Raw genomic sequence first — 21,725 nt, 5'->3', positions numbered from 1 at the left:
ATCAAATCAACACAAGACCTGAAATGAAGCTTCTGTTGGTAAAACACATATTCCCTTTAAAGACACAGTTCCGTCAGCGACTCTTTGGGATTTGTGTTTTCTTTGTTTGTTTAGGAAAAGAAAATAGTTTACCTTGATCCTTGACCAAGAAATTTGTAGTAACAAGAGGTGGGACCTGCCCTCTCACTCCAGTGACAAATGGTTCTGACCCACGGTTATTTCTGTCATCTTCAATCACTTGAATCTATGATGGAAAATACCATGTTATTATTTGGAGGCCTGATTTCAAATTACTGTAAAATGAAAAAATCTAAGGCAGTGAAAGGAGGGACCTGAGGCAAACATTACTATCTCTAAAAATAAGAAGAGCAAGTAAATTTTGTCAAGCAGTCACCTCTCAGTTTGATTTTAAAGAGTACTTAATAACTAACAATAAATTACAAGCTGCAAATATTATTTTTCCTCAAGTATTCTTAGTAGTAGCATATTTTGTGTTTTAAAGTCTGATCTGAACTCATAAAAGCCAAACTCAGATCAATAAAGGAATTTTTGGTAGTATTCCCCTGTATGGTTCTAGTCAAATTAGAATCAGAAGCTTCAGTAAGCCTCAAGCTGAAGTTGTATGGGTAACTTGGCTTTTTCTTTCTGTTATGTTCCCACTGTTTTCACAGTATGCCTTTATTTCTAACCACTCTAGCTCTGGCCTAAAGACAGATGGCTTGCAAGCTCAGGTGGAAATCTTCATTACTTTGTGGTGGCTCAAGGGTTTGTGATTTGAATTCTGAGAATGCAGGAAGTGAAACTGCAATAGATTTGTCAATTAATCAAACTTCAAAGCCTGTAAAAATCTTAAAATTTCTTAGTATTTCAAATTCTTCACAACTCTAAATTTGTTCAAGATAATGGAAATGTGTTAAATAGTTTCACTTTACAAAAATATCCACTGACCTTTGTAGTTGTACACAGTTGAAACTACATTTCCATAGTGGTGACTGAATGAAAGAATTAAAGCTAGCAATCATTCTGTTCTTATTTTGCCATCAAACACACCTGCCTTTGCCTAGAGTAAATTCTGAAATGCAGACGTTTGCATGGCAGAACTTCCACCCTCTCACTGCAAGCTGGCAGCAGAGAGCCTTCCATAGCTTCAGACAGTGACTATTCTAGAACAAATCTTATCCTGTTTCAAAAGTCTACAGGGTGACTTACACTGGTGATCTCGCTGCTGGTACCTGTTAAATGATGAACTTTGACTAAACGAGGAATAAGTGACACAGGGTAACAAAAAGCCAAAAGGTTTTTTTTCTTCCAATCTAAAAGGTAGCTGCTTTTTTCTTTCTTTAGGTAAGATTCTCCAACATAAACATTAAATTTTCAAATTCAAAATTTAATGGTTATGCATGAGCACAGATAATGAGAGAATGTTTATAGCTCCCCATACCTCATACTAAACTACTAGAAGATTTGTGTCAGGAATTAACAAAAAAACAACCCAGCTCATCTGCAGTTTTAGAACTCCAAAACACTGGGCCAGTACTGGTATATCAACAAGAAGAGTAATCAAATTCTGATCAAAACACAGTAGAAAATATGGCTACAACAGCTCATGCTGTGTGAATGCTGACATGAGACACACATTGTTTGGGTAATTATACTGTTGGCTTACACTAATAACGCCAGTTGGAATCTCATGAAGGCAATATCCTAAAGATCAGACAAAGTGAAGGGGAGACATTCTTCATGATCTGTTTCTGAAACACTGCTTTCTATTGCCTCACCATTCATCACAGAAGATTTTAATAACCTCATGTGGTGTAATGTTACTCATTTTGATAAGGCAAGCAGAAGACAGCAAGGAAAGGGTAAAAGATTAATGATGGAGGGTTAGCAAGGTGAAGTTCAGGTTTCAGGCATGCACAGATGGTCACCAACACACAGACTACAATTGACATATATACAGCACTTACTGGACTAGGAATTGCATCTGGGTCTATTCTGTGCCTGGGTTTCTGCTGGGGTGGCAGCTCATTAAGTTGCTTTTTTTTAAATCAGAAATAACAGTGCCACCAAAAAAAAAAAGAAAAAAAAAGAAAAAAAAAGAAAGAAAAGAAAAGAAAGAGAATAATAAACCAAAAAGTAACAGTGTTACTTCTCTACCCAAACCTGTAGCACTGGAATTAGATACATTTAGATACTGGTTCATGCAACAGGACACATCAGCTTCTGCAGCATACACAGATCCCAAAACCAGACTTGCCAGGATACTGGGCTTGGCTCTGAACATGTTGCTAATGGAGGCAGTGGATCACCTGCTCACTTTGGTTAGAAACTGGGGATTTATGCTTTAAGAACATGCTAACATGAAGGTAACTGACGCAAGCCATTTGAGATTTCATTTAGTGGAAGAGAAGAGAGGCAGACAAGCAATCAAAGACTTACATTCTACAAAAAAAAAATACAGTAGGTAAGCTTTATGTAAACCTGGAATCTAAACAGGTTATCTTTTTAAAATAGAAATACCTTCTGAATAACATCAGTTCAGACCTAAGATATAACTCAAGACTACATTATTTTCATAGTTTTGAAGTACAGAAACATCATCAGCGGAAGGAAAAGTACAGTAGACTAGTGGCAATACCACCAGGCTTCATATTACTCATGACTGATAACCATTACATGTAACTGCTCATCCTGTCTCAGAACTTCCATTCTGAAAGGCAATCCCAGTTTGAGAAGCTGTCCATATTTGACTGATGTAGCATCATGACTTCATGAACCAAAAAAACACAAACCAGCTTTTTGACAGATTATAGAAAAGCACTACAATCACCTCCTACTAACCATACTTTAAACATGAATCATACAGTTCACAGACTGTCACCTCAAAACCTGAAATTAGTTCACCTTGGAAAGTCATTATGCAAGCATCCAGAAATGAAGAAACAAGTTTAATCAAAGCCCTCAAGGATTCTCAAAAGATAACACAGTACAGAAAAAGACCTGAGGAATTAGAGCAGTGATTTCCATATGCAGTGCCTTTCTTTAGTCACCAAGAAAAACACTGCCTCTGGGCTTATTCATCACAGAAGACTGAAGGTGGACATAAGAGAGAAACGTAAGCAAGAAAACAGACTGAGGTTCCTTGGAATGAGAAACCTGTTATCAGCTTTGGTCTTTGTCAGTTCTGTTTTATGCAAAGACACTGTGGAAGAGTTGACACTGCTAGGAATAAGTAAGCTTACAGGGCTAGGAATGGAATCTGGATCCAAGCGTTTTGGTGGAGGTGGTGGTCCAGGTGGACTTCCATAGTTTGGTGTTCCTGGATAGGCTCCTCCATAGTTTGGCTGGGGACCCCTCACCTGTCCAAAGCAACCTTAAAAAAAAAGAACATCAAAATCAAACAGTGCCTTAATACTAGGCATTTCCTCATTTGGTACTTTCCGCATTTCTTGCCATCATTAAAAAATCCTCAAGAAATATAAAGTCATCTGCTTTTCAATTAATTTGGATTAAACATATTTCCCACAGTGTTTCATCTTAGACTGGTACATCTCTATGAGCAATCCAATAAATTGATAGATACAGTTTTCAAAACTAGACGTAAGAAAACAGAGGTCTTCAGTCTGAACTCCATTAGCTCTACCTCAGCCCAAACCAGGACATTAATGTAACTATTTCTAGAGTTTGTAACTGCTGATCACAATGCACGTTGAGATCATGCATTATGAACATTTACCAGCAGAACTGTCTAATAGAAAGTGCACACAGAACAGCCAAATAAGTTAGTGGATGATCACTAATTCTTCAAATTAAAGATATGCGAGGAGTTCCCTTGGGCAGTTTTGGCTGGTCTGAAATTACAGTGATAGGCTATTATGCAATTTTCTCTTTTGTTTAGTAACTACCTGAAGCTATTTCACAGTATTTTAGGCAATTCTAGTCACTTACAGAGTAACAGCATGATTTAACCCATTAATATTTTTACAGTTCATAGGAATTTGAAAGGTATTTTTAAGTAATTTATCTGTCCAGCTGTGCAAAGCTGCATGGGGGATGGGATTCTCAATCCCAACATTTGTACATGATCACTTTATCCTAGCTATCTGTAAGTGTTACTGATTAAAATCCAGCCAAAACTGGTTTTAATGAAGAAAGCTTGACTGGTCCTACTTTTAAGTACATTTGAGATGTGCAAGCTTCTACAAGGGAGAAAAATACAGTTATGCAAATTAAACGAGAAAACATAGCAACTCCTTTTTCAACTTTTAACAACTCCTCTCATACACATTGCACATGCACAATGGCCACAAAATTTAAAAATATAAAATAAGGCTTTTCAGTATTTCAGATGCCTATTTGTGAACAGAGGAGGTTGCAGACATCAAACTAGAGACCATTATAAAATTTTGATCATGAATTCTGGTAGCAGTATGGCACTAATGGCTAAACACTTTTTTGGCCAGGTCAGCTAAAATTCCTTTTGTTACATTAATCTGATTAAAACCTGTATTATAAAATATCACAGAATGACACATGATATTGTTTATCTTAGACATGAGCACAGGGAAACAAGAGGGAAGCTTTGATGTGCAGCCAGAAGCCCCCAAGTAACAACCTGAAATCTAGTTCTCAGTTTGCAGCATGAAGAGAACACACGTAACTTAAAATTCCTATACTAGGAATACTCACCATTCTGCTGCATTTGGTATCCTGGCTGAGGAGGATGAGTGGGAGGAGGTGGTCCATGGAGACCACTCATGGGAGGCCCAGGGTGCAGCCCTGACACAGTTGATGGAGGTGGCGGTGAGGATATGTGATTAGGCCGGGATGATGGTGGTCCAGCAACTGTCTGCCCAGGCAGAGGTGGGCCTGGCACGGCAGGTGGCCTTGGAGCACCTGTGGTAGGAGGGTAGGAGGAAGGTCCAACCCCTGTAGAAGTGGGAGGTGGGGCAAAACCAGGAACTTGAGTAGGTAGGCGCTGAGCTGATACTGTCTGACCAGGAAACGGAGGCTGTGCCAAAGGAAGACCCTGAGACACACTGGTAGGAGGGGGTCCTTGGCTCGCACTGTAAGGTGTGTAGAGAGCAGATCCTGTTGCACTTAAGCTTCCTGAGACTGGGGGAACCGATGTTGGGGGACCTGGTAAGAAAAAAAAGATACATCATTTTCTCCTCAAGACAGTTAAGATATAAGGAAAACCCATTTGCTCCAGATCATCTGAGTAGGACTACCACTTTCTCATCTTCAGATACACTTACCACTAATAGCAGAGACAAACCCTAAGTGACCATCCTCCTAGATTGATCAGAGAGCTGAAACTACTTCAAGGATTCTGAAACTTGATAGTTCTTTCATTGTCTTCTCTCTCAAAGTCTGAGCTGCTTATTTTACATGATCAGAATACATTTCAGGATTGAAGGCCAGAAAAAAAAGGGCAAGGCCAGAAATATGCAAAACATGAACCACCACGAGTCTATCTATGCATTTCTTGAATTAAGTTTCTACCTTAAACTCTACACTCAGTTGGAGCCTGTAGATCAAGAACCGTTTTGAGCTTTGTGGTTTCACTAGCATGAAGCTACCTCTGTACTGTTTCTGAGGATAATTTTTTGACAAACACTTTGCCAAAAGACCAAGGAAATCTGCATCCCCCACCTACTCCTAACTTTCCTATAAAATCTGTCTTACATTACAAGATGCTTGTTAAAAGCATTTTATCAAAATAATTTTTAAAAAGGTACTTAGACCAGCTTACACATAATAAAGACAAAAACTCTAGTCTTCAAATTAAAAACTCCCCTAATCTACAGCTATGAGACTGTTGATCTCATACCATAGAACAAAATACCTAAATTCAGTTTTTAATGTTAACTCAGTTTATACTGTTTAAGTAAGTTTCTTCTTGACTTCCAGCAGAACGCTTCACACAATCATTCAGAGTATTTACAGCACTTTGTGATCTACATTTATGAGGCCCTTTTTCTTTTCTTTTTTTTTTTTTGGACTGGGCTGCTGCACAACAGTGGCAAGACATTTAGACTCTCCAACAGGTGATGTAGGGGTAAGCTGTTCTGTGTTTCACAACACTCACCCCGTTGAGGACCAATGTTGTTACTTTCCTTTGTTACTCACATCCAGCAGCGCCAGCGCTGTCCCCTACAATAGTGTCCATTCTGTTTTCCCCAATTATGACCTTACTAATTAAGAAAACTACTGTTTACTGTGGCAGATGTCAACACGCAGAGAATTTCCATAACCATATGGTAATGAATCACTGACAAGAAAAAATCTTTTATTAAATTACTAGCAAAAATGAAAATCAATAGCATATTTCTGTAGCCAGGAAACCTTACCATAGCCCAGTCCAGCTGGGGGAGGAGCAGAGGCTGCAGTGCTGCCAATTGTCATCCCTGCCATGTGATTGCTGAGCTGCTGCACGCTGGCTGGTGGGGGCCCATATTGCGGGAACGTAGATGTCTGGCTGACAGGCGTGGGTGCTGAGCCTGGCAGAAACGGCTGAAAAGCAGGTGGCCTGAGAGGGAAGATGATAAACTTAACTGATTTCTCATTATACAAGAAGTTACAATTCTCTGTGCCTTTTAAAATTGTGCTACCACATAAACACTTTCTGGGTCTCAGTTTACATGAAACACTGTAGCTCAGTTTTGGCAAAATAATTACGTATCCTGCATGCATTTGAATCCCTTTCTCTAAAAAAAAACCAAAACAACCTATTAGCTGTTAAAGTACAAATTCTACGTTTTTTTAAATTCCATTTAAGTTATCACAACGAACCAGAAATGCTGCAACAGAGTCTATAGGGTGAGCAACAGTAAGACCTGCACAGCTGTGTACGAACGCTCTCACTCAAAAGATTTGAACTCAATTCACTCAAAAGATTTGAACTCTCCCAGGACTGTTGCTACTTTCATCACAGAGGTAACAACAGTATCTTTCTGTAAAAGATGCTGAAGAGCCTTAGATTACGAAAACTCAGGGATCCAAAAGGCACAGAAGAGGACCCAGAATCAACACTAAGAAATTGCTCAGTATGGAAGCCACGTGCTCCAGAGATTATTTCACACTGCCAAGGAACAAATACTACGGGTGTGTGGATGCAACTGTTTTAAGACAAGACAGATCTTGTCTTGGGAAGATCTGGGAATCAGATTTTTTTTTAGGGGAAAATGACTACCACCAAGAATTTCTTAGGAGGAGAAGAGGTTTTCATCAGTCACTGACATCTGTTCATATCCTTCCACAAGTTTTTCATCTCCAGAGATACTCACTGTCTAACAAATACCCCTATGGCAAAATATTGCTCCAAAAGAGTAATAAAGCAATGAAGAAAGTCAATATCCACCACAAAAATCCAAAGTATTTAGTTTGATTTAGATCTAAAAAGTCTAGACCTAGCATAGGTCTACCAAGACAGGATTTTTTTACAATTCACTCTTCTCGTACACACCTCTGCATCGGGGCTGCTGAGGCTGGAATCCCATTCTGCACATCTCCATGTTCAAACTGACTGTATGCCGGGTGGCCAGATGGATGAGATGCTCCAGAGGCTGGAGGGGGAGCTCCAGATGTTGGCGGGGCTCTTAATGAACCTACAAACACAAGGAAAAAAAAATAATGTATCACAAATTACAGAAACAAGGGCTTGAACCAACTACTATGAAAAATTCAAGTGCAGAATTGCTGTAACAATATCTCATGAGCAACAAATAATTTATGAGCATATATTTTAGCCAGTGTCACTAGTTACCATCTCCACACAGACCAAGCAGAAAATAAGTCCTGTGGAGGGTCTTCAAAAGACAACTTCATCTTTTATGAAGGAAAGAAAAATTATCTTGTCAGTAAGGTACTGAATCCTTTCCCCTCCAAGTCCAATTATTTTTATCTAAACCAAGAAGAGTATTCAATGGAATCTAATGTTCATTACAGGTCTACCCTACCTCAAAGGTTTTCCCTACCTCAAAGGTAAGCAGCCTATGCAAGCAGATTCAGTTTTCAAAAATTACATGACTTACTGTGCTTACATATAGCACAATGGAGGCCACCACAGACTGTTCTTTCCAGCCTCTCTGGGTTGGAGGCTAACACAGATACCTTCCCATCTTTCAAATTGGGCTGGATCAGTCACAGCCGAAACATATTTGCCTCAGAAATCAGACTTTACACAGACCACAAAATGTTGGATACAATACCAGCAGACCAACTGCAGTTTTTACTTCCATAAAAGAGAATATTAACTTCTCTTTTCATAATACTATATTAACAATGCTGGTAATTAGAACAACTGTATGACCATGCCTGTTAGCCACAAGTGAACTTATCTCATGTATGGGGTATCATTAAGTACAGATGACTTAAACTGCCCCATGAGACCAGGGCCACACATACACACTATTGTGTGACTGTGACAGTGACCAGCACAGCAAGTTTAAAAGGGATTCTGAAACCTTCTTGTGAGGAACCATTACGAAATAGGAAATAAGGGGAGCCATTTTCTCAATTTTACAGTATAAATTATACTCTAAAGCATGAGGTTTCAACTTGGGAATGTAAACTCATGGAAGGAATTAACTAGATCTTGTATGAATGATGATTGATAATTTCTTGAGTTTTTTTCTTTATTACTAAACCTCCTCCTGTTCTTCATTTTGAGACTAAGGATTTAATTACTGCTAGAGACATTTATTATTTTTTATATGCTTTCATCTCATTAATGTTGTCTTTTCTAAACTACTGTTACAGCACCTTTATCTTTCTGTTCCTCTGGCTAAGCATTTCCTGACCTCTAACTATTTGTATGTTATTTCTTTTGAATTTCTTTTGTGATACCTCCCACCTATTATGCAATTTCTTTCCTTTGGTAGTACATGTACATTGTTTGGCCTTCTTATGTTTTGTCTTTGAAGGCATATTTAATCTAATTCCTGGAGAGATCCTACACACTTTTTTTAATATACATTAGGTTAAATTCCTCATCCCCATCAAATTTAACAGGCATACCATTTGACAAATATGTGCTTACTTCAGAAAAAGCTTTGGAAGCATTTTTTTTTCTAGTTGTCATAACAAATACACTTATGTAACCCTTACCACAGAACACTCAAACAGTCACTGGAAAAGAAATCCCTAGAACAGGTATATGTATCTAGAAGTTTATTAGCCTAAGATTCATTTTGCTTAAATCCTCAAGTTCCCCTTCCAACATCATTGAGATGTTCTTACCCATCACAGACCTCAAAATGGAGGTAGTTTACAGCAAAACAGGAGATGCTTGTGATTTTCCTCAAAGCCCCCAGACCATATGGTGATCTTCTGACACGCCTAATCTTCTAAACCAATTGACACCACTAGAAATAGCTCTTCCAAAATACCACTTGTTGGAAAAATAGAAAAATATACAGTATGATTTCTTGCATTATTTCTAATTCTTACATTTTGATTGCTAGTTGTGAAAGGTATTTCCTTCTTCAAGTCACAGCTTTTGGAAAAATAATTATTCCAAACAGATACTTGGATTCTAAGTATAGCCAAGGAAGCTAAAAACTGGGTTTTTCTCTTAAACCAAAGCACAAGCCACACAAATCTCATTACTTCCAGTAGCAACCTCCTAGTGGTTTGAGGAGATTTTTCACTTCTTTGCAATGCTATCATTTCAAACCTCACTTTCCCTCTCAAGTGTGAGACTGAGTTCTTTTAAACTAAGGATTGTACCTGACAGAACCTGAATGGGCCAATTCAGGATTTGCAATCAGTCTTCAGAAAACATTAGTCACAAGTCAAGTTTTATCTATGAATCTGCATGCATAAGCGATTTCTACAAGGATTATTTCTTCATATCCTATATATGCTTCTGGAATGATGCCTACAAATAGACTGGGAAATGTCCTACCCACCTCTGCCTGAACAGTCAGGTACCCAACTTTTGAGATAAGAATCCATATTAAATGGGAACTTGGCACAGAAGAAGCAACACGGCACAAACCCTCCCATAGAAAGAACACCATTTACCTATGAAATTAGGTGCAAGAGAAGAAGTGTCAGAGTTGAGAGATACAGGAGAGCCCTTCGAAGGGAACCCCAAGGAAGGAAAGTAACCTGGAAAGACAGAATACACCAGTAAATCAAGCCTGAGAGGAAGCACCAAGAGACAGCCTTTCCAATGCTGAGAACAGCCTGCAGTCCAGAAATATTAAATACACAAAATTCATGTCATCTACCACACTGTTGCTTAAGCTATACTCCCTCTCTTCTACCACGCATAAGATATCACAAATGTAGTCTTTATACAAGTGTTCACAGTTTCATAAACTAACCCCATGTAAAATGATCTAGTCATAGCCTAATTGTTATTGTATTCAGATAATTGTGTTTGCAATTTCAACTGCGTGACCTCATCTGAAGGAAACCAATAGACTGACTAAAAGACTGGGGAAAAAATTGTCCTGGTTCTTTCAATATTCTCAGAACAAGAAGCACCTATTTTCAGTTAGCACCACAGCATTCCTCTTCTGGTCCCAAGAAAGACTATCATGACTGCCACACCATTCCCATGATTCCATTTAGTTGGAGTCAGAGTTTGTCACATAAATCAGATGCGAAAGACTCTCTGACTAAGGATGGCACCTGCTTCCAACATTTCTTCACTCAATCCTCCAGGCAACTTTATTATTATTTTAAAAACAAATCCCTAACACAATTACTTTGAGATCACAGAATAACATTGGCAGTTTTTCTTTTACCCCACAGTGTTTCCTAAATTCCTGCCTCTGAAATTAATTCTCTCTCCTCTATATCATGCAGCTACAACAGGTCTTGCCACAAAGACTTGTAGTAAACATAAGGTGTTGGAGGTGGTGGTAAAAAGGATAACTGTCACTATTTTTACTATCACCTGTCTGCTATCTCTGATAATGTGTTGCTCATTTGACTGCTTCTTCCACAGGGATTTCATACTCAGCAGCCACTGAGACGGTCAGCCTCTGGCTGTTGTGCTTATGCTCTGAATTTTACATTCCTTTCTTCTAAAGATATGAATCCTAAACAGTAGATCCAAAACGCACAGCCTGACACCTGAGATTTCCTTAATACAGTCTGCTAAGTCCAGGAATGATGGCCTCAGAAGGAAAGATGGAAAAAAAATCCCCACAAATGGTGGATGGCCTTTGCCTGATAATATTAATAAAGTACATGAGACACTACTTGAGTAGTGCAATACAGTTGCATTGTTCAAATGAGACCACCTTGTTGCCCTCAGTGTCAAACCACCTTTCAATCATTACTGGCACAAAAATCTGCATTTTGAATCTGCACAAGTTTATATGAATGTTATCAAGGTATCTAGGTATGTCCTTACTGAGCTGTCATGAACCACATTTTTGCTGTACCAAAATTAAAAAAGGCAAACCAGAAATAATCCAGAAGAAAAAAGTTAATTTCCTTAAAAAGAAACACTTTTCAGGCTTGTAAAGTCTGAGAATTCTTGAAGTATCCAATAGAAGATGCTCATCAGTTCCTTTTCACAAACACCCTAATCATTCTTCACATTGCTAACAGCCAAAACCTCTTTTCTGTAAATAGCTTCACTGATGCAGCTTTTCCAAATCTGTGGTAATTTTTGTTCTTCTTGAATCCCCTTCTCTCCCTCACTAAAGGAAGTCCAACTTCTCCCCATTCCTTCCATTGGACAGGAAACATGAGTTATCCATTGGCTACAGCAAGCAGTCAAACAGAGCGCTCAGTGGCTGAGCTCTGCCTCTGTCTTCCCAGGAAGCAGGGTTTCTCTCCTCTATGCAGAGATCATTTTCATTACTTCTACAGAAATTTAAACCCTTTGTGAAATTAGTTCAAAACTCTCAGATTAAAAGTGCTGTCGGAGGAGATTTATTGAGAGCATGGGAGGAAGAGGATTAAGGAAAGAAATGGAAGATAGAGCAACCACCATACTCAACTCCTCTACTTCGTTACTCTACTAAGTAGACAAAAATCCAACAGTGCAATAATTCAGCACCCAAATTTCAGTCCCCTACTTCTGTTAGTTTCAAGATAACTAGAGGCACTTTGACTGTTCTATCCTTCTCATTGAGTCTGGGTTAAAATTCAAGAATTTGCAAAAGATTGAAGGTGTACTTGCAGGAGGGAGTAATACAGAGATGATAAGCATGAGCAGCATAGTCCTTATTACCTTGGAATACCCATCTGAAATTGAAACAAGTATTTTTGACTTCATGTGCTGATTTCAGCAAAACTGAATTCATTCCTGTGATTTGAAAAGGCAGACATATTTGCATTTGAAGCAACAGTATTTTCTCCTCCACAGTTCAGATGTTAAATTCACTATTAATTTCCCGAAGCAGTCTAGATACTTGAAAACCAAGACTCACAAAGTTTTTTATGAATCTTAAGTCAGCCTTTCTTTTGAAAACAGGAAAACAAAAGTTGCATTACTTTTTTTTTAACAGACCAAAACAACAAGGGATATGACCCTGCAGAAGCAGTGAAATTCTGGAACACATTAGCTTGCCACATGTCCACAAACGTTTTAGTGAATTTAAAGACTTTAGAGAAAACAGCTCCAAATATGTTTTCACCTTTGAGCTGCATGTCTCAGTCTTTCAGGAGGGAGTGTAGATCTTTCTACATAATAATGTAAGGCAGTCTCAATTATAAATCTGTTACAGTCCCTAACTGCTGTCTCTCAACATAACTTTATCAGGAAGACTGTTCTAGTCAGGTGCTTCCTTAGCATAGGGACATGGACATAAGAGAAAAAAGCAGGCTGTTTCTCAAAGTGTTAATTTTATGAACTGAAAGAAGAGTAAGCCCTACTAAACTGGACAAGAGAGAGCACAATAACCTCAGAATATGTGACAACATGATTTTTAGCATCATACAAATTACACAGAGAAAAAAAGATAATTGCTACCACAAAAAAAAAGGAGACTTACAGCAAAAATTTCATGCATACCACAGTTCACAGTTACCAATCATTAAGTATTGAGTGAGCAGTACCTTGTGGAGGGACGGGCTGTTGGTATCCTGGCATTGGCCCATTATAAGCTCCATACTGCGACTGAGGAGCCCCTGGCAATGACTGTCCTCCGTAGGCAGGCTGCTGGTATCCCTGATATCCAGGCTGAGGTTGCCCGTAAGGAGGCCCCGTGTGAGCTTGCTGGTTTACACTCATTGTATTCACATCCCCAAACTAATCTCACCTGCAAAAAGGGGGGGAAAACGACTTTTAGCAGATATAAAACCAAACTGACCAGCTTCCCTACTGTTTTCAAATAAGAGAGAGATCCTAAGATACTTGGGAAGCTAAAACACTAATGGTAACTTACCCCTGCACAACAATTCTTTCAAGTGAGATAAATGCTTTACAAGAGCTATTTAAAACACAATATTTTCAGAAATTATGGTTTTTAAACAACTTAGTCAGTGTTTCATCCTGGTTAGACTTGTGATCATCATCTTAGATAGAAACACAGTCATTTGCCATTCCACAGCAGATCATTATCAAGCTTCCTGAGAAACCTTACGAGCTACTTCCACCTCACAGGATCACACCAGCAGAAAATAGATTTCATGATATAGATGAGTGATTCCTTAACACAGCACTTCAATAACACTGAACAAGTTCAGCTGTCACCTCTATGTTAGTTTACTTGATCATGTTTCCTTATTACAAGCAGCATACTTCACCATCCACAAAGATAGCTGCTTAAGTGTTAGATAGAATCTAGAACAGGACCAACATAGCCTATTTTTTTAGCAATAGATGATTTAAAGTCCTTGCTATGTACATACATTTCAGAAAATGAAGGTATTACATAAGCAAAACGTTCACCTAGGAAAGATGTCCAAAATGGAAAATTATCACAGGCAAAAATGACACTAAAGGAGTTATACCAAAGTGTAAGACCTGAAAGAGAGTGTCAGAGACAGGAAACACATTTCTTAGCAAATTTTTTCAAGAAATCTTGCTTATCAGACTGATTCCCAATTCCCCTAACTGTATAAAGAGACTGACCAACTTTATGACGAGAAAAGCAGAAATGTTATTGTAAGACCCCAAACCAAGTAGGCAGATAACCCACAGCATGCCTTTCAGTTGCGGAAAATCAAGGGGATGACTTCAGGGGCAGGAGATTCTCTCATGGTGTGTTTCTCATACGAATATTTTGCATCCTCTGTATTTCTTTGGACACTCCATGTCACTGTTATTCTCTTCAGCTAAGACTATCTACACTAATACTAAACAAATGTGTTTATGGCAATTAAATTATTCACTAAAAAACCTTGGCAAATAAAAATGCAAAGTAAAGGTAAAATAAATAACTAATGTTGCCCTCGTATTTTTCTCCAAACCCTATGATGAACTTATGATGTGTTAAAGATACATAGTCAATCTTCACACTGTGGGGACAGAGCTGCAACAGCCATCAGCCATCTGAGGCAAAATCTGACCAGGAATCTATAGCTTAACTCAATCAGGTAACAAATGCCCAAGCTGGTTTGCCTACACACTGATGAGCACAAGCCAAACAATGCTAAGGTTGGTTCTTCATATTACCAAAACTACGACGCCAAAGAATTATTTCAGCAACTGACAGCACAGTTGTACAGCAAAGGTACTGAAAAAACTCTGTAAAATCATACACATGAAGAAATTCTTTCATACATATAATAAAGGGAAAATACATATATCACAACAGAGAGATTTCATTATTTACAAAAGAAAGCTAGCACAATACATAAAAACTACGTGTAACCTCCTATAGCTAGTGAGCATGACAAATGTCAATACTAAGATTACTAATACTTACTCTGAAATTGGATTTTTAACTTTCATGAAAGAAATAGATGAAGTTTTACATTTTTATTCACCAAGCTGTATAAAGGCAAAGATAGGGCTTTTGTTTAGAAAAAGATCCCCTCTTAAATATGTAAAGGTAATTTGCTCTTGAAAGTTAACATGTAATTTGCAACAGCTTACAAGAGTGTGACAGAATTTTTCATCAGCCTGCAGTGGTTTTAAACATGATTACTCTCTTGCTGTCATGTTTATGATGTGTTATCTCTAAAAATTCTGGTTTCCCACACCACCTTTGACTTAGTTCTGCAAAACAGTCTAACCTGAGCAGCCATGAGGCCAGGAAATATGGACTTTGGGACCTGCTCCCTTCCCAAGTTCTCTGGAAGGTTAACCTCTTACTGCCCAGGCAGGCAATCAGTGTTACCACACTGCAATCACAGACCTACTCTCAGCCACTTCCTGCTCAGTACAAACAATAAAGCAGGAGAGTGCCTCCTGCAAAGAGGGGGGGATACAGGGAAGAACACACCAAAAGGACTCCTCTACCTGCACATCTTGGAACATCTGGACAGGGCTTTCTGGCAAGGAAGGAGGGCTGCTTTGTCTTCTTCCTGCCTCTCCTTATTCGTGAAGAACCTGGCTTCTAGTCACTGCTCCTGCAAACAGGTCCCTCCTCCGGGAAGAGCTACAGAGCAGCAGTAGTCCACAGGATAACTCCTGACCTATAACCATTAAGACACTCTTCCCAAGTTAGACCTAGAGAAATCCCTGAACAGACCAATGTTTGAACAAGGAATTACTACAGGGCAGAAGATCAATCTTTCACGTTTTTTCTTCTGTTTCTCTAAAGCATGATGGGACAAGAACTCAAACATGTCCCTTCCAAACCACTTCTGACTTACTGCAGTGAGTGTATACTCAATTAGTGATCTTACCTGATGATCTTTTACTATTCACTTTTTAACCTTCTCTCCCTTGTGTGAATAGCAGTATTTCCTGCTTGAGCAGGTAATATCTGTCTCTCCACCATACCAAAACCAAAAAGTAAGCTGATTTAATGCACATCTTACTGAGAAAAAGAGTTTTGAGATCATCCCCTACACTTCTGTGGAAAAAGTAGGTAAACAAACAAGATGGTTCTAACTCAGTGTCCCAACTGAAAACCAGAAACACCTCTGACCTTTATCTAGCCCATGTGCCAGCCAGCAAAGGTTCATCTCCACCACAGCACCAGTTGATGTTTGCTCTACACTGGCAGAGGGTCAAGGAGGGAGACTTAAGAACAAGTCCAGTGCTGAAGCTGCAGACAAGGCTGCTTCATTATTTTGGTGGTTGACTTGCTCTGAACCTAAGGCTTGCTCATCACTGATGTGAAACACCATAGGGCAGGACCAAGAGTACCTGCCTCTGAGGTGGAAGACACTTGTCACTGGGTAAGTCCATTTTCTTTATTCCCCAGTACGAGTTATTTGTATCAAACAATCATTTTGTCTCCACTCAAAAAAACATCTATGTGTAAATTAGAACTTGGTCATTTGAAGAGATATGGAGAAAGGGAGAATTTTGTGCTCCATCTTATGGCGTGAAGGGTGGGTGGGGTGTGGAAATAATACATATATCAGATGGGGGAAATAGAGATAACAGGCCATTTCACTGGATAAAAATGCTGAGGATATTCCTTTGCACATAGTAACACATTACCAAAAATAAGGCAAACATAATACTGATACATGGTGTTGAACATTGTATTACTACTCAGCAGTTACCATACACAAAGCTCAAATAAGCAGGACTGATGCTAGAGGAAAAATCCTATGGCAACAAGTGGTCATTGCCATAAACAATGTTTTTCCTGCAAAGCAGGATGCAGTCATTCTATGCAATTTTCTGTTTCTCTGTCTAAAGGCAGCTGACCATGAAGTTTTGGTCAAAACAGTTACAAAGCTACAACTACACCAGAAGGATGTTGTACAAGACAGACAACCAGTGCAGATCAGTAATAAACTGACGGGAAGAAAATACACAGGAATAATGTGGGGTGGGGGTGGAAATATTTAAATTTTTACAATCACTTCAAGATTCCTTAGAATCCAAGCAAATCAGACCACAGTGAAGTTTTTATGACATGCTTAAAAAAAATTAGTGACTAATATGAACTTGTTTCAATGAGCAAATCTTCCACATCACTGAAAATGCATATTCATCATTTTTTATGGTCTGCATTCACCATCAACTTCCTTTTGAAACTGCAAAGCTTGATCTCATCAGTTCTTGTTCACTTTCTAGAGGAAAGGCATACAGCAAAATTACTTTCCTTCAGAAAGATGCTAGTGACTTTTTTACTGATCCCAGAGAAAGAAAAGGCTTGTTTGTTTCAACTTCTGAGGAGATTGATACTGAAAAAAAACCAAATCCCAAACCTACAACAAAAACATCCCACACACAACCCAAGATAACATGGCCACCTATGTTATGCTGAAACTGAAGGAAATATGTCTACTCAATTTGACACAAAAATCAAAACCATTTCCAAAATACGGGATAGAAGGGGAGCACCAGTAATTCAGAATATTGCCTACAGTACTTTTAATCTTTCTGTTCTGCAACTTTCTGGAAACAGCAAGGTTTTGCTGCTCTTACAAAGACCTAGACTGTGAAGCAAAGAACACTCTTCAGAAAGGCAGATGTCCTTGCTTTTGTTTCATTGACAGTTTGACTAGGTCTTCTGCAGGCACTCATGGAACACTTGGTTCTTTTCAGATATAAAAAATTCCTGGTTTATTTTTCTATAGAAAATCCTAGAAGTCAGGAACTGCCAACTAATCTGTAAACCCGCAGGCCATTGTAACAAATGCCTCCCACCCATGTGTCCAAATCAACCTAAATGGCACTACTGGAACCAACTCCAATCTGGTTTGTAATATGTGGCACTCTGTCTTCCCACCTGTGCAGATTCTAAACTTGTTACACCACAGGTAACATTTTCCTCATCTACACATTTTGAGTTACTGCAAGAAACATTTGTTTTAACAGTTCATCAAAGGTATAAGACACAGCTTTCAAAGTGAATTTAAGGTGTGATCACTTGGACATTCTCCTAAAGAAGGGCCACACGAAACCCAGCTGTGTTAGGCTGATTCATCATCCTGGGCAAGGTACGATACAGTACGTAAGTTACAAGAGTGAAAGCCATTAAAAACTGAATAGAGAAAAACCCAGCTAAGTCTTGACCTAACCTTAAAACGAACACTATTTACAACACCTGCCCTCACCACCAGATTTTTACTTCAGTAACACTTTATACTTTGTTGACTCAGGTCTCCTGGTGGGACTGATTCACATCTCTATCACTGTAATAAAACTCTAGGAAAAAATCTGAAAAATGCTCTGTTACGAGCATGACTTCTGACGAGCAAACCTGTGGAGGCAAAAGTCACTGACAATACAACATCAACAAAATCACAGTAAAAGATCTCTCTATTTCTTAGCTACCTCCACATACATGTGGACATACATATAATGTGTGAAGTAATTGGAATCATTTCTGTGAACCTTGCACAAGTATAATTGATTAGAAAAATTACATGAGCAGTTTCAGGTTTAGAGAAGAGGCCAGAAGGAAGAATGGGAATACATAGAATAAGACTAAAAAACAACTTTTCTTCACATACGTTGTTAACACTGGCCATCTTTCATCCACAGTTTCTGTGCTCTGACCTCCTCTACACAAATATACATTACACAATTTCATCACTTGCCAGAAACAAAAAAAGGTCAGAATTAGCTTTCCCTAATACATACTGCCAGTTTATACTGTCTTTTAGTGCTTTCTATATTAACAATCAATCTTGCTGAACATTCAAAACAGGCTCTGTCTTCACAATTTATCCCTAACACGGCTTTTCAAACCTAAAGAACAAGAAACATCCACCTTCTCTCTTCTGCAGAGACCTTGTTGCTAATCACTGTTAGTGACTCTTTGTACCTTGCCCTTCCTTAGCCAACCATCAATTCTTCCTTTGATTTTTGACCCTCCTGATAGTAAGTGTCACAGGAAGATAACGTAGTCCTACCATAGCAGGAAAAAACATTCAGAGAGGTACAAGCACCAAACCACTCATCAAAGAAATAATCCTTTAAATATCTGTTCACTGCTATAACTCAGCTTTCAGCCATGAAATTAGAACCAGCAGTGAGTGTCACAGCATATTAAGAAGCAATTATATATTCTTTATATTGATGTCCACTTCACAGTCTGTCTACAGCAATAAAAAAATTCTGAATGGCACAGCTTCAAGCAGAAAAGGCTAGTTCCATTAGCAAGAACCTGTTCCACACAAAAATGGAACAGGTATCCATACAAAAATGGATAAAAATATTTATGTTTTCACAGACAGTGTATATATGTGATTGAAAGCCCCCTTTAAAGACGAAGGCTCAGAAGTTTAAGGCTACATACTGTAACTGGAACACTTACCCTAGGAGAAGGTTAGAGGAAAAAGAAAAAACAATGTTAAAGCCAGAGTTCCCCAAATTTACTCAGCAAAACTTCGTATTAATAAACAGGAAAGACTTCAGTACAAAACCAGTAGTCATCTCCCATTCCAGTGATGTGATTTTACACTGCTTGTAAAAAACAACAAAAAAGAATTTGCATGTTATGTCTCAGATGGTGTCTAACTTTCCTCACAACATTTGGTAAAGTTTACTACGGAATCCTGTAACATAAACGGACCTAGAAATATTTTTATGGAACTATCACATTAATGGCTAAAAATCAAGAGTACCAAACTGAAGAAATCTGTATTTTCATATGACAGTACAAAGATTAACTCCTGTGGATAACTTCCGACATAGGTGTAAGCAATTCATTCATGATCCAGCAATCACTTCCATTGGCCAGTAAGTTTAAACAAAACTTCAACTACAGCTCAGTTTGGATGGTTTTGCAAAGTGTCTCCCAGAGCTCAGTACAATTCAAATAAAAAAAAAGGAAACTAAGCTTCACTGTACTGAGCCTTGCTCAGGAAGAGTGAAAGCAAACTCCAGCAATAGAAAATAAACACATTTAAAGCACCATCCACACAGAAAGCAGGAGTCCCATCTTGCATAACCACCTTTTCAAGATTACACCTGTAATTCGACCATGCCATCTCCTTTTCTTTCCTCCTTCCTTTTTTCAGAGCCCCAAAGGCAACCACGAAGTTTTGCAGCCAAATGCAACCAATCTCAGCCGCCAGGTCTCCGCAAGGGACGACCATCCTTTGGAAAGCTCGAATGAATGAAAGCTTGACCAGCACAGCACAAACGGCAGGGGAAGGATCCGCGGATTACAAGAGATTAGGGAGATTGCAGAGGGGGTATCTGATTCGCGGCGCACCCCGGCCAAAAAGAAGCACTCGCTTCTCCGGGCGGGACCGACGGCCCGACTCACAGCCGCCGGGAGTCGCCGCATCACACCGGGGCACCGAGGCTGCCTCGGGGCAGCCCAGGCACGGGAAGCGCAGGCCCCGCCGACAGCCGGCCCAGCCCCGCAGGCCGCCGGCACCCGGCGGGCCGCGGGCGGGCAGAACGATCCCGCCCGGGCGCGTTCCGGGGAGCTCCGGGCTCTGCAGAGCCGCCCGTGGCGCGCAGCACGGTGGGCCCGACGCGTCACCCGACCGGGAGCCGCCGGGCCTCAGCGGAGGAGGAAGCGGCAGCGGCGACAGCGCCTCGGGTCCGGGCCGCGGCCGGTCCGCCAGGCGCGGTGCCGCACGCCCGTCCGCCCGCTCGCCCGCCAGCAGCGAACACCGCACGGTTCCGCCGTAGGCCCGGCCACCCGCAGCCCCCTCGGGCCTCACTCACCGCCGCTGCCGCCGCCACTGCCGGGCCCGCTTCCGGCTCCCGCCCCGCCGCTCCCCGCCTGCCGCTGCCACGTCCGCGCTCCGCCCGCCGGGGCCCGGATGCGGCGCAGGCGCCGGGAGGCCACGGCCGCTGACGTCCCGACGGGGCTGGGCGGTGGCTGCGGGGAAGGGCTGGGCTGGAGGGTGTTGCGCCGCCCGCAGCAGCGCTGTCGGCATGGACAGCTGAGGCAGGGCACAGCCGAAAGCTGCTGAGCCGCGACCAGCACCGACCACGGTGCCCTTGGCCGCCTGTCCCACCAGCGGCCTGTGGAAGACCGGACAGGGGAGCAACCAGGGCCAGTTCTGCACCAGGGTGCAAAGAGTTGTTCACTCCCTGCTAACAGCAGGGAAGTCATCGTCCCCCCGTACTCTGCACCTGTGAGGCCACACGTCATGTACTGCCTTCAGTTCTGAGCCCCTCACTTCAGAAAGGACACTGAGGTGCTGGAGTGTGTCTAGAGAAGGGTAACAAGATTTGTGAAAGGTCTAGAAAACGTGTCTTAGAGGAATGGCTGAGGCAGCTGGGCTTGTTTAGTCTCAAGAGGAAGCTCAGGGGGAACCTCATCATCCTCTACAACTGCCTGAAAGGAGGTTGCAGTGAGGTGGGGATTGTCACTTCTACTGTGCCTGCAGAGAGGAGGAGATGGCCTAAAGCTGAGATGGGAGATTGAGATTAAACACTAGAAAAAATTTTTCACTGTTAAGGTGGTCAAGCATTGGAATAGGTTGCCCAGGGATGTGGTGGAGCCACCATCCCTGGAGGTGCTTAAGAGGTGTCTGAATCTGGTTCTGGGTGATGTGGTTTAGTGGCTACAGTGGTAATGTTGGATGGATGGTTGGACTTGATGGTCTTAAAGGTTTCTTCCAGCCTTGATGATTCTGTGATTCTGATTGTGTTGGTGTAAGCCCACCAGCAATATGCAATGGCACTGGATGAATAGTGCTATAGTATTGGCAATAGAGTAGTCAACCAAGCAATGGTATCACAGCAAAACTATATCCTCTGCATG

General features: G+C 40.5%; 1 protein-coding gene across 5 annotated transcripts in view; it reads right to left on the bottom strand.

The window, feature by feature from the left end:
• SEC24C (SEC24 homolog C, COPII component) overlaps positions 1-20,811 on the bottom strand; it is a 38,703-nt gene extending 17,892 nt beyond the window's left edge. Inside the window, exons 1-9 of one of the 5 annotated variants that reach the window (XM_085065533.1) lie at positions 20,678-20,811; positions 13,030-13,232; positions 10,030-10,116; positions 7,469-7,610; positions 6,354-6,532; positions 4,690-5,139; positions 3,243-3,373; positions 1,968-2,036; positions 133-244 (exon numbers count right to left, since the gene is read on the bottom strand). In XM_085065533.1, the coding sequence (XP_084921659.1) occupies positions 133-244; positions 1,968-2,036; positions 3,243-3,373; positions 4,690-5,139; positions 6,354-6,532; positions 7,469-7,610; positions 10,030-10,116; positions 13,030-13,204 (1,345 nt within the window). In that variant the 5' untranslated portion in view covers positions 13,205-13,232; positions 20,678-20,811. Of the gene's footprint in view, positions 1-132; positions 245-1,967; positions 2,037-3,242; positions 3,374-4,689; positions 5,140-6,353; positions 6,533-7,468; positions 7,611-10,029; positions 10,117-13,029; positions 13,233-19,950; positions 20,227-20,677 lie in introns of those variants that run through there. The other 4 variants (XM_085065534.1, XM_085065535.1, XM_085065537.1 and 1 more) reach the window with 4 other exon arrangements.
• Positions 20,812-21,725: the final 914 nt, after the last annotated feature.

Source organism: Lichenostomus cassidix, chromosome 6 (assembly GCF_008360975.1).
Source record: "Lichenostomus cassidix isolate B80296 chromosome 6, HeHo_3.0, whole genome shotgun sequence".
Taxonomy (NCBI): domain Eukaryota; kingdom Metazoa; phylum Chordata; class Aves; order Passeriformes; family Meliphagidae; genus Lichenostomus; species Lichenostomus cassidix.
Note: the sequence above shows the minus strand (reverse complement) of the source record. Positions and strands in the feature narration are given on the sequence as shown.